At 43.2% G+C, this 13,017-nt stretch overlaps 1 protein-coding gene across 5 annotated transcripts in view; it reads left to right on the top strand.

Annotated features, from left to right (window-relative positions):
- Positions 1 to 13,017, top strand: part of LOC120415017 (spectrin beta chain, non-erythrocytic 1) — a 166,370-nt gene that overhangs the window by 91,384 nt on the left and 61,969 nt on the right. For all 5 annotated transcript variants that reach the window (XM_039576409.2, XM_039576400.2, XM_039576392.2 and 2 more), the window contains exon 2: positions 4,663 to 4,835. In XM_039576409.2, coding sequence (XP_039432343.1) covers positions 4,716 to 4,835 — 120 coding nt within the window. In that variant the 5' untranslated portion in view covers positions 4,663 to 4,715. The remainder of the gene's footprint in view (positions 1 to 4,662; positions 4,836 to 13,017) is intronic.

Here is a 13,017-nt window from a genome sequence, read left to right as displayed (position 1 = left end):
TACTGATTTTAATGAATATTAGCTCAATGGTAGGTTGTTTATTTTATTACCGTGGTTATCCTATGCATGAGGAAAAAAAAGGCAGAATAGGGTTTCGACTATTACGCTTCCAAATTTAAAATATACCGTTAATTTGAACAATTTTATGTGTTTTTAAGTTCTGCGAGTACTTAGGTACATAGTCTGTGTAAATATAGTAATTACACATTTTTTCTATTGATTTGTGAGACATTTCTATACAAGGAACTGACTTGCCTTTATTTTGCATATGGGACAGCACCAAAGTGATTTTTATTTTGAAATGTTTAGAACAAACATACATTTTTTATTAAATAGGGTTAAAGTAGATGTTCAAACAAGACAACAACTGGATTTATCTCAAAATCGACAAAAATACATATGGGACGGACTTGCTTTGAGCGGCAGTACAACAATCCTTCCCCAACGATTCCCCTACACACCACACACCATTATAATCTATAAATAACTCGAACCGGTTGGTACGGTATGTCCCCGGCTTCTTCTTCTTCCCCTGTTGGTTCTATGAAATATGGGATCCGTTCATAGAATCTGTCTCATGCGGTTAATGCAACGCAGTAGGCCGGGCCGCTTTAATGAGTGTAATACACTTCGGGGGTTCTCGAAAGTACTGCAATCATTAATAATGACAAGAAAGAACTTGAGGCGTAATCTAACCATAAGTTCTTCCCGGATGCTTTCTTCGGACTGGCTGCGCTTGTGTTCGATTAGATTAGATTAGATTAGAAAGGATTGTTTATTGGATTAATAGGGTCCTCAAACACTGAGTAAATTTTTATGTACAACGATAAAAAAACACGATTAAAAACAATTTATGATTACTTTATTTCATTGTAATTTTAAAAAAATACAAGACAACATTTTACGGTGACTATGGTCCCCTTTGAACGAGCTGTCAAGTGGGATGCTATCTGATAAGGGCCGCAAGCTTATTTTTTTTAAATTGAATTAAAAATCCATTTTAAATCCTTTGCGGTCGTACAAACACAGCTAAAAAAGTAGTAATCCAGCTGCGTGTAAAAGGCCTGGGTGTAAAATAAACTTTGCATTATTTTATGAAATTCTGTGTAATATCACACTCTGAAATATGTAGCCCATCAGTATGGGAAACCTACTTTACCGAAATGTCAAGCTCATATATGCGTTTATCCTTACAGCTTTTCATCGGTCTGATGGCCGAGTGGGCTAAGGCGCCAGTCCTTACTGTTGGTGCTGGGTTCGAATCCCGTCGGTTGCAACTTTTTGTTTGTGTTTGCAAAAAAAATACATGCAGTGTGTAATATTAAGTGTTTATTTTGACGAAGGTGATGTGCATGCTTTTGCATGCGATTTTACCATCGGATTTTTTGCTGTGAAGGATCATTGTAGTAAGAAAAATAAGCTTTCAAAACGCATAATATCATCTTAAGCTAGGTGATGAATAGAGCGAATGCGTAACGTGATTTCCGAATGATCCCACATTGTTTACATCTTTCCTTTAGGATGATGTTCAAGCACAAGCATGACTTGTTTCTTATTGATAAATGAGCTGTTTTATGTTTTGTTGATTGTGTTTCATTTTGGCCAGTTTTTGATATTTTTGCTGGAAAATTGTGTGTGTGTGAATCAAATCAAGATTAACACAGCTTCTGTATGGATATAACCGCATCGACTATACAAACAACTTCAATTCATAATTATAAAAAATGACGATCTCGCATTCAATTTTTTAAAGATTTCTTGACTTCAACTGCAGGTCCTCAGAAGCCAAAAAAATTTCATTCTTGAAAAAAAAAACATTTTTTTAATGATCGATTACAATACTCTCTACTTCTGGCGAACAGTAAATTGGTTCCACTTTGACAGATCAAAATTGAGGCCGTTTTGCGAACCACTATTCAGCACCCAGATCTTAAGGACCCAATTATCGAAATTATATACCGAACTAACCCACTTTTTTAAGAAGAAATTACTTTTATTCATATGAATTGAAAAAAAGCCATTCCAACTTCTTTTTTTATATTATCTTACTTATGATTTTGGATGAAAAGCGCAAAATTCAATGACTTAGATACAAAATATTCAATACATCGTCATTATTTTGATGAGCTTTGAAAATTCGAAAATGTGTAATTCTGCGGCATGGATTGGAAATGGATTCTATGCTCAATTTAGAAACATTTCAACCAAATACGACAGCAATGCGGAAACAATGAGTGCATCCTGCTCACGTCAATTTAACTAAGAAAATAGCATCATAAATTCTTTGCTTTAATCTTATCTTTATTCTATTTACATTGTTTTGATTGTTGAATTGGAATATTGTATGAAAACATTTACTCTAATCTTCCAATAAAATTATTTTTAATTTTCTAGGATTGGTTTAAAATCTTGACACTTTATTTTTTACAAACGGCATATTTTAACATAAATCAAAAATACAAACGTGTAATTGAAGAAGTTTTGAATCTTTTTGAAACTTGAATTACATTTGACTTTTTATTTTCCCCTAAACTTAAGGTCAACCTTCGTTGAGATAATAGTGATAAGAGAACATTGTTGGAAACTAGCTATATTCAAGTTTTTCTCTGGTTACTTTATCTTTGTTGCGATGCTTATTGTTGACCTTGTATTGTTAGGGAAGATTCTATTCAAAATGTTTGAAAATTGAAATGTTTTATTAGTTTAAAACAAATTATTAATGAAAGTTGGAAACAAATCAATAACATCAAAATGTTGCTATCGCAGAATTTGCATATTTCAGCTGCATCAGCGCTTCAGATTGCAGTGTGCTCACTAATTAAAACATCGACATACCAAATCCCAATCAATTAAGATAGCACCGCTAATGAATGCACGTCGTCGCCGATGACGATCGATGGCGTCACTGTACCTCAACATTTTTTTTCCCAATACCGCTGAACCTTGGTATTTGCTCAATTGATAAGACCCCGAATCAACCGTATGTGCGTATCGAAGTACGTACACGTTTATCAAAATCGATTTCGAACGCGAACATCGCCCATCCACAATGTAAACAAGCCCCCCTTTGCTCAATTGGAGCCAATGCTGGTAAAGGGAAATTTATTGGCTGGTTCTAAATGTCGCGGGCCAAGGTAATGCGTAAAATGAGTAGAATTGAGTCGTTGTTTGTGGCGTGAAGATAGATAGACACTTCTTGCAAACACAGCTGGATCAAATTCGAAAATTGAAGAAACGATAAACGATAATCGCACAAGGCTGGTAGGGAAAATTAGTAGATAAACATTGCTTAGATGGTGATAAGGAGCTTTTAGGAAAGCACAAATCTCGATTTCCTGGAGGGATTTAGGACATTGAACTTCTATAAATAAACGTCCATAAAAATTTGTTTCGATGAGGGTTTGTTATCGGGAAAATTCCATCAGGCGATGCAAGTTCATATCATACAGTTGCAGATTTGAGTTGGTTAACCTGAAGTATTTGATTGTTTGCAATTTAAACTTTTTTTCTTATACTGCATCGGGGAATGCTGACAGGTTTTGAATCAGAAAAAATAACTGAATGTGTAAATTTACATCCTTTTTGAGTAATTTTGCATATCTTACATGAATGGACGTAAAATTACATTTTAAAACAAATAATATTGAAAAATCAGATAAACATATTACCTAAGTTGTACTTTTACAACCCTTTTGTGTAATTTTACATGTTCCACAAAAATGGATGTAAAATTACATTATAAAAAACGAACTGTTTTTACTGTGTAGAACATAACAACATTTCAAAATATTTCGTTGTTGTAAAACTGCAACACTTTAAGCCAAGTGCACTACTCAACCTTCCGCCACGACCGAGATTACGTCAGCGAGATTACCTCCGGGGCTAATCTCGTTTGATGCAGCCGCCACTGACTGACCTGGCTGGCGGTGTCATTCCCAAAGTTAGTGTTCCGAGTGCACCTTCTCGGGTGCGGTGACGAACTTATCAAACTTTTAATCTCGCTTCTTGTCACCGTAATTGGTGTTGATTGGTGAGATGACTGCTGCTGCAGGTCCACACTAACGACCTGGGTGTCTTTCGGACGAATCTTGGAGAGCAGCAGAAGACGCGCGGGCTCGTCAACGGATGCGCAATTGGTTCAGCACTTGTTTATTTGTTTTGTTTTCCTGTGACATTCTGTGAAGCTGTAGATTGTTGTTTTACCTGGAATCACGATGAGCCAACCGAGCTACGCGGCGATATCTCATAAAAATGGACACTTTATTGTGCGTAACTGACTTCGTTTGCTGAACTCCGCTAAGCTCTACGTGAGTCGCATCAGTTCTGAAGGTCTGCCGCTTCTCCTGGTGGGAAATCATCTCTCGCGCAACCAGTCAAAGTAAATAAAGCTGTTCAGAGTTGCCACACGCCGCGCGCCAGCGTAGTAATAAAGTAATCATATTTATTAAACCTTTAGTCATATCTGGGCAACCGTCACCGTTATCTCCGCGCGTCCATAGCTCACCTCCTCGCGAGCAAGTTGTAACTGCTACAAGTATTCGAGGAAGAAATAAAAAGTCATTCCCGATGACCACCTTACTTGACGTCATCAAACCTTAATCGAACAAAGGTGTTTGAAACTAATCAAATGTATTTCTTCTCCTGTCTAATCATCACTCACAGGTTCACAGTATGAGCCAGGCGGGTATGCGGCCCAGGTACAGCAACGCTCCAACATGACGCAACGCGAGGGCATCTACAAGTTCGAGAACGAGCGGATCAAGACACTCCAGGAAGAGCGGTTGCACATCCAGAAGAAAACGTTCACAAAATGGATGAACTCGTTCCTAGTCAAGGTAAGTCGAAGAATGCTAATGAAGCTTTCATAAGACTCCAAGGTCAACTTTAAAATATCGCAAAATTCTCCAGATTTATCTGCTTTGAAAAAATGTAGGAATTTGGTAAATAATAATTTCAAACAGTAAAAAATTTGTAAAAGTTCAAAATTAAGTCTTTATTTTGTTTTAGTTTGGGTTACTTAAAAATTGAATAGATTCGGTTTTCTTTAAAAGATTTTTGGTCATTTGGTATTTTTATAGCACCTGTTGTATTTTTTATTTTTTTTGCAATATATTTTCCAAAAAAAAACCGATCCAAAAAAAAATATTTTTTCCAATATTTTTTCTTGAATTGTTTGTATTCCATATATATATTTAATGATTTTAAATTTTATTAACTGAGACTCTCAAAAATTTTTTTATTGTGAAGCAAAAAGTATACCAAAATGCTTTATACCTTATTACTGTTATACTACTATCAAGAAATAACAAAATTTCTATGAATTTATGAACATATTTTTTTCATGATCTTCTACGTCTTTTACCGATCTGTTGTCTTTAAATTTAAAATTTCAATATGCATTAAAAATGTTTGAAAATCAAATATTATTTTCAAAAATATTTAAAATTTCAAGAATTTCAAAAATACTTTTTTAAATAAAGTTTGCAATCGAAAAGTATTGTTGCGCAACTTGCGCATCCCTAGCACGCAAAACTGCTGCGGCGCTTTTGGCACACCCTGTGCGAAGCACGCGCGAAGCCCCACACACACTAACACACGATTTCTGTAACGACACACACGACAAACCCGAATAAACCAACAGTCTCAAGTAGTTAACTTAGCAAACGGACGCGTCTTGTCTTTGCTCCCGAACTTTTCTACTTGACCGCGAAAACCGATTAATACAGTCCACTCATCCGAAGGAACATTGGTCCTTACGGAACCGGATACGCGGAAAACCGGTGGAATCGTCGTGGTTCTGTTTTTCGCGAGAAAAGTGCCGATTGAAACATCCGCGATCGGATGTTGGTGACGCGGAAGTGCGCGTTGCTGCCGAAGAAAAAAGAGTAGCCTCCTCGGGGAACGGCGGAAGTGACCCGGGAAGTGCGATCCCGACGGAATTTGCCAGAAGGCGTTCCGATTTCGTGAAAAAAAAGTGAAAAAGTGAACTTTTCCTGAAGATTCGGCCGGCTTGGGTTGGCGTGGGTTGGTTTTGCAAATGGCGGACGGGCAGCAAGAAAAAAGTGTGTGAGCGAGATGGACGATGTCCACGCCGTTCCGGAAGAGTAAGAGAACACCGCGAACACCACCACTGTCTCCGTCGCCGTCGCCGATACCAACACTACCAAAGACTCCGTCGACGCCGCGAGTGAAGTCTGTGGCCGAACAAAAGTCGGAAAAGAAGAAGAAAGAAGAAAAGAGGAAGATGGAAGCGCAACTCAAAGCGCTAGTGAAACAGAGAGAGGCAGTGCGTGGAAAGCTGCTTCGTGTGCGTGCGGCCTTGAGAGACAGCGAGGAGGAACCGAATCCGAACGTTCGAAACGTTCACTTCCTCCAGCTGCAGAAGCGGGCTTTGGAGAACATTTACGGCGAGTGCAATGATGTGCAGAACAAAATCTACGCACTGCCGCTCTCTGAAGACCAAGACACAGTGCAAATCGAGAAGTACGTGGAGTTCGAGGGTGTCTTCAACGACGTGTCGCTGAAGTTGAGCACGCTGATCGATGTCGTGCCGAAGGCGGAACCAGCGGCCGTAGCGCCGGTCCAGCAGCCAGCCCAGCCCTACCTCCCACCGCTGCAAGTGCCCTTGCCCAAATTCGATGGGTCGTACGAGAAGTGGTACGCGTTCAAGGCGCTGTTCACCACTCTGATGAACCGCTACCGACAAGAAGAGCCCGCCCTGAAACTCTACCACCTGCGGGATTGCCTCGTAGAAAAAGCGGCTGGCATCATCGACGACGAGATGATCAACAACAACGATTACGACGCCGCCTGGGCGCTGCTCACGTTGCGCTACGAGGACAAGCGGATCGTCGTGGACAAGCTCGTGGAGAAACTCTACGGACTGCCCAAGATCAGCCAGGAGGATGCTGCGGAGCTGCGGAAGGTGATCGACACCTGCACGAAGAACGTTGACGCCTTGAAGAACCAGGAACTACCGGTGGCTGGGCTCGGCGAGCAGATGCTGGTCAACCTCATCGTGGGCAAGATGGAGAAGAAGCTGCAGGTGTCCTGGGAGGCCAAGCAGAAGAAGAACGTGCTCTCGACCTACGCTGCGTTGATGGCGTTCCTGGAAGAGCAGTGTCGAATCTCCGAGAAGCTCGACACCAAAGTGAAACCTGTGAAGGAGAGTGCGAAGCCGAAGACGGCGGGAAGAAGCCACACGCTGGCAGTGAGTGATTCGAGAAACGAACTAAAGTGTCCAGTGTGCAAGGCCGCTCACGAACTGTGGAAGTGCGAAGCCTTTAAGAACAAAAGTGTCAGTGACAAGTACGAGATCCTGAAAAAGTGCGGCGCCTGCTTCAATTGCTTGATGAAAGGCCATCGAACCCGCGCGTGTTCGTCCGGCTCTTGTCGCCACTGTGGCAAGAAGCACCACAGCTCGCTCCACGAGGACAGTCCCAGCCAGGTCGCGAACAGCGCAGCTCCGACGACGCCAGCGTCCGAAGTGTCCCAGACGGTCAACACACCAGCAGCGGGAACGTCGACAACCCTGTGCGCGAGCGCTGCGAGCTCGGAGAAGCAAACCGTCCTCTCGACTGCCGTGGTTCTGGTTGACGGCAAGTGTAGCACTCCCATCCCTTGTCGTGTGCTACTCGACTCCGCCTCGCAGATGAATTTTGTGACCGAACGCTTTGCGAACCTTCTCTCCCTGAAACTGAAACCCGCTGACTTCACGGTCAGTGGTCTGAACGGCAACAAAACCCGGATTAGCCGTCGACTGCGCGCGACCATCAGGTCTCGCCACGGAAACTTTGCTGCTGAACTGGACTTCCTGGTGACCCCACGAATCACTGGTGAGCTTCCGGTGAAATCCTTCGACGCCTCGGAGTGGCCCATCTCAAGCGAACTTGTGCTGGCCGACCCGGCGTTCAACAAACGAGGACGCGTCGATATGCTGATCGGCGCCGAATACTTTTGGAACCTGCTACTAGACGGCCGATACGAACTCGGCCCCGACCGACCTGTGCTGAGGAACACCAAGCTGGGTTGGATTGCCGGAGGTGTGATTGCGAGCGATGCGACGGTCGTTGCGCGCACACTTTGCCAGACGTCTGAAGAAGAGCCGCTCATCGAGCTGCTGAAGAGCTTCTACAAGGTGGAGGCTTGCGACGAGATCCGCTCATCCCCGACGGCGGACGACGAGTTGTGTCTGGAGCACTTCCAGCGCACACACGAACGAACTGAGGAAGGGCGCTACGTGGTACGTCACCCTTTCAACGAACGCAAGCGCGAGCTGGGAGACTCGCGTGAGATGGCGCTGCGGCGTTTTCTGGCTCTGGAGCGGAAACTGGACAAGCAGCCCGAACTGAAGGAGCAGTACTCGCAGTTCATCCGAGAGTACGAGCAACTCGGACACATGCGAGTGATCGAAGAAGCGCCGAACGAGGACCCGGGATCGGCGTTCTACCTGCCGCACCACTGCGTGCTGAGGCCCACGAGTACGACCACCAAGCTGCGGGTCGTGTTCGACGGGTCGGCGAAGACGTCCACGGGCGTCTCGATCAACAACGTTCTGAGGATCGGCCCAACAATCCAGAACGACCTGACGGCGATCCTGCTCCGATTCAGAGGCTTCCAGTTCGTCTTCACGCTCGACATCCCGAAGATGTTCCGGCAAGTGCGCGTACATCCGGAAGACACAAGGTACCAGCGAATCTTTTGGAGGTACGACCGCAACAATTTTCTCACCGTTCGAGAGCTGCTCACGGTGACGTACGGCTTGGGACCCTCGCCGTTCCAAGCAACCATGGCGCTGAAACAAGCTGCAGCAGATCACGAAGACGAGTTCCCGAGGGCCGCTGAGGTGGTCGACAAGGGAACGTACATGGACGACGTACTGACGGGTGCCGATACGCTTGCTGAGGCGTGCGAACTCCAACGGGAGATGACCGGGCTCCTAGCGAAGGCCTGCTTCGGCGCCCACAAGTGGTGCGCGAACCACTCCGACCTCTTGCGAGAGGTCCCTGAAGAGCTGCGTGGCAATTCGTTCGAGGTCACCGACGACAGCTCGAAGACGATCGTGAAAACGCTGGGCGTTACGTGGAACCCGTTTGAGGACTGGTTCTCGGTGTCAGTCCCCGACTTCGACGACCTGGAAGAAGTGACTCGGAGGAAGCTTCTGAGTCAGCTGGCCAAGATCTTCGACCCCTTGGGATTCTTCGGGCCAGTCATTACTTACGCGAAGCTGATCCTGCGAGAAGTTGGCGAGCTGCACATCGAGTGGGATGACCCGGTCCCAACAGACATCGGCGAGAAGTGGCGAAGCTTCCGCATCGAGTTGACCGCGCTGAGAGAAGTGCGACTGCCGAGATGGATCTCCTGGAAAGGTGCGCTCAAGCTTGAGCTGCACGGGTACGCGGACGCATCTGATCTGGCCTACGGTGCGTGCATCTCGACCCCCCGAGCTGAACTACTGGCGGCACTGCTGCTCGCTAGAATTGTCGTGAAGTTCCTGAGCGCCACGGAACTCAAGTTCGAATCGGTGCACCTCTGGAGCGACTCGCAAATCGTCCTGGCTTGGCTCAAGAAACTCCCGCAGCTGCTGCAGACGTTCGTGTCGAATCGGGCGAGCGAAATTCAAAAACGTTGCTACGCACGAAAACCCGGCCGACTTGATTTCGCGGGGAGTCACACCGAAGAAGCTGATCAAGTCCAAGAGGTGGTGGCAGGGCCGACCACGCACAACCGTAGCCGCGGCTGCGGACGACATCGAGATTCCGGACGACGAGCTGCCGGAAATGCGAACTGGAGTGGTGCTGGCCATGACTGTTCCTGTCGAACGTTTCCCGATCTTTGGCAAGTTGAGCAGTTTCACGGGGATCGTCAGAAGCATGGCCTACTTGGTGCGCTTGGCGAGGTTCGTCAAGTCGCGCAAAACGGAGGTAGTGAAGGGACGACTCGCCGCCAAGGAGATGCGCACAGCGACGCTCGTAATCGTGCAGCTGGTTCAACGCGAAGCATTCCAGCCAGAAATCCTCGCACTGATGGACGGTGCGGACACAAACCATCGACTCAACGGGCTGAAGGCGTTCCTGGATCCCGACGACGGGCTTCGGATGAATCGTGACCGCGCACCCCGGAAAGGACGGCGTGTCTCGCGTCGTTACGGTGCGCATGGCGAATGGAGCGGAGTTCAAGCGTGCGGTGACCGAGGTGTGTTTGCTGCCGTTGGACGAGGACGAGGATTGAAATACGATTTCAACGCGGGGGAGGATGTTGCGCAACTTGCGCATCCCAAGCACGCAAAACTGCTGCGGCGCTTTTGGCACACCCTGTGCGAAGCACGCGCGAAGCCCCACACACACTAACACACGATTTCTGTAACGACACACACGACAAACCCGAATAAACCAACAGTCTCAAGTAGTTAACTTAGCAAACGGACGCGTCTTGTCTTTGCTCCCGAACTTTTCTACTTGACCGCGAAAACCGATTAATACAGTCCACTCATCCGAAGGAACAAGTATTTTAATTTGTTTCGAGATAATCACTCAGTTTTCAAATAATATCTCAAAAAAAAAAATCAAATTATTCGCTCTACAGCTTTGCCTTGGCGTTCTCGATTGCGAGATTCCTACTCGAAACTAGGTGTTCAAAGGCTTGATTGTTGAGGCAATTGCAAACCTCTTTTTACACCTAAGCTTCCATCCACCCCGGGATTCGAACTGACGACCTTTGGATTGTGAGTCCAACTGCCTGCCAGCGACTCCACCGAGGCAGGACCCAGGGAGACGACTCCTACTCCTGGACTGAGCTAACGACCTAACCTCTAGGTTAGACCGGGGCCAACATTTACTTCCCCTCCGACGGAAGGCGTGATGAGACAAATCTCGTCTCGAAAAATGCCACCGGGACCGTCTGGGATCGAACCCAGGCCGACTGGTTATATCTATTTGAAGGTTAAATCTAGGGCAAAATGTTTTTTGATTTTTTGAAATAGTGTCCAAAAATGTGTTTTTAACCCATTTCAAATGTTAGGCTGCTTTTCAACAAGGCCAAAATGTAATTTTCCAGCTAATTTTTTCATTTTTTCGAGACATTTGAAAATTATAATGAGATTTAGTATCTTCTCGTTTTCAGTTTTAATTTTTTTTATCAAATAAATTATAAAAGTCCAATGTGAAATTACTTATAAAATCACACGATTCTTGAAAAAAAAAACCTTTTCATCCAATTTTTTAAAATGAGCGAAAGAGCCGTTCATCGCTCTTTTTAATGAACAAACGAAGATGAGCGGCTCCTAAAAAAGAGCAGTTTCGCCCACCTTTAATTTTGTTAACTGAGACTCTCAAAAATCCGATTTCATATTTTTTTTATTTAGCTGAAACATATAAAAAATTAGATTTTAATTTTTAAATAAAATTTGCAATCGAAAGGTATTTTAATTTCTTTTAAATTACTAGTTATAAACTCTATACTACTTAATTCCGCATCCAAATTGGTCAAAAGTCAAATTTTCAAACAATTTTAAGTTCAAAAGCGTTTTGGAGAATATATTTTTTTAGGGCGATATTGAGCTATGTTTAAGACTAATATCTCCTTTATTTTGAGTCAAAAAATTACCCAAAATGTGAACAACAGTCAAAAAATTTAAAATTTTGCTAGAAAAAAAGAAAACAGCATACAGGCAAAATATTAGATATGTTGCAAGGTTTTAGAAGAGGCTTTTAGTTCTATAGAAAAAAAAAACAAAAACTGATTAAGGTAAATTCAAATAAAAACGTAAAAAATACAGAAGAAAAATAAAGAAAAGAAGTTTTCGCAAGAAATCGTGAGTTTGTGAGAATTTTTAAATGCAACTTAATGTTAAAATGTAAAAAAACATGTTTTGGTCTTTTTTTGAAACATGATTATTTTTTAACGTGAAGTTTCAACACATTTGACGCCGATCTATGGCAAAATAAAAAATTGACTGGAAAGGGTATATTAATGAATTTAACCAACTTAAGTTTTATTTGAAAATAATTTAAAGAAAATAAAATCTATACTCAGCTATAAAACAATTCAAACTTCACAATAATAATCTTATTTGCAAAACAATTGGGGTGATTCCTTTTTAATTTATATAATTTGAACAACTCATTACTCATATTTGGTTAGGGTAATTCATGCTCGTTTTGGGAGGCAAACAAGTTTATTTTAAGATCTGAATATTTCATTAGAATAATTGCCTTATAAAAAAACATAGTTTAAGTTTTTGGATCTCAAATCGAAAGCGACAATGAAAAAACAAAGTCGGCAATTTGTGATACATTTCGCCATTTTTCTAAAAATTTGACTTCAAATTTGATGAACTTCAAAAAAACTCTAACCGTTTGTGAACGCATCATATTTCCCAAATTTATTCCTCCTTTTCCAACCCCAGCGCAACTCGCGCTCTTTCCACGCGATTCTTTGCACGCATCTGCGGCACGAAAACCGGTTCTCCTTCCACGTGCAATTTCTTCGCATCTTTTTTTAGTGCGTATATTTGATTTCGCCTGGGTCCTCTTTCCTTCCTTCTGTTTTGAATTTCGGTTTCCTCCTGCGTTCCAATTCATAAATTCTTCCGTCCTCTTTCCGCGCTGCTTTTCTTTCGATAAAATGAGGAGGGTTAATTTTTGCGTCGGAAACGCAATTTTTATGCAAATTTGTTTTTTTTGTTATTGTTCGAAAACGGCGAGCGAGCCCACCTGGACTTTGTTTTTGTCCAGTTTGGTTCGTCCATTCAGGTCAAATCATATTTTGTTTCGATTTCAAAAAAACGCGGTGAAGATTAATGATTGTAAATGCAAAAAAGTAAAACTTGCGGGGGGTTTCTTTTGGACACGTGACAAAAGTCAATTTTATGTTAATTTAAATAACGACCTCAGTGATACATTAACTCTGGTGGGCATTATCAAATTAGAGGCCTATTTTGTTTTACTTTAAATGTCTTTAAAAAAAAAACAAATAAATCTCCCAGCAAGTAGCGTCTTATGATGGGTTGATACCATT

Source organism: Culex pipiens, chromosome 3, assembly GCF_016801865.2.
Source record: "Culex pipiens pallens isolate TS chromosome 3, TS_CPP_V2, whole genome shotgun sequence".
Classification (NCBI taxonomy): Eukaryota; Metazoa; Arthropoda; class Insecta; order Diptera; family Culicidae; genus Culex; species Culex pipiens.
This window is presented reverse-complemented; position numbering and strand designations above follow the sequence as displayed.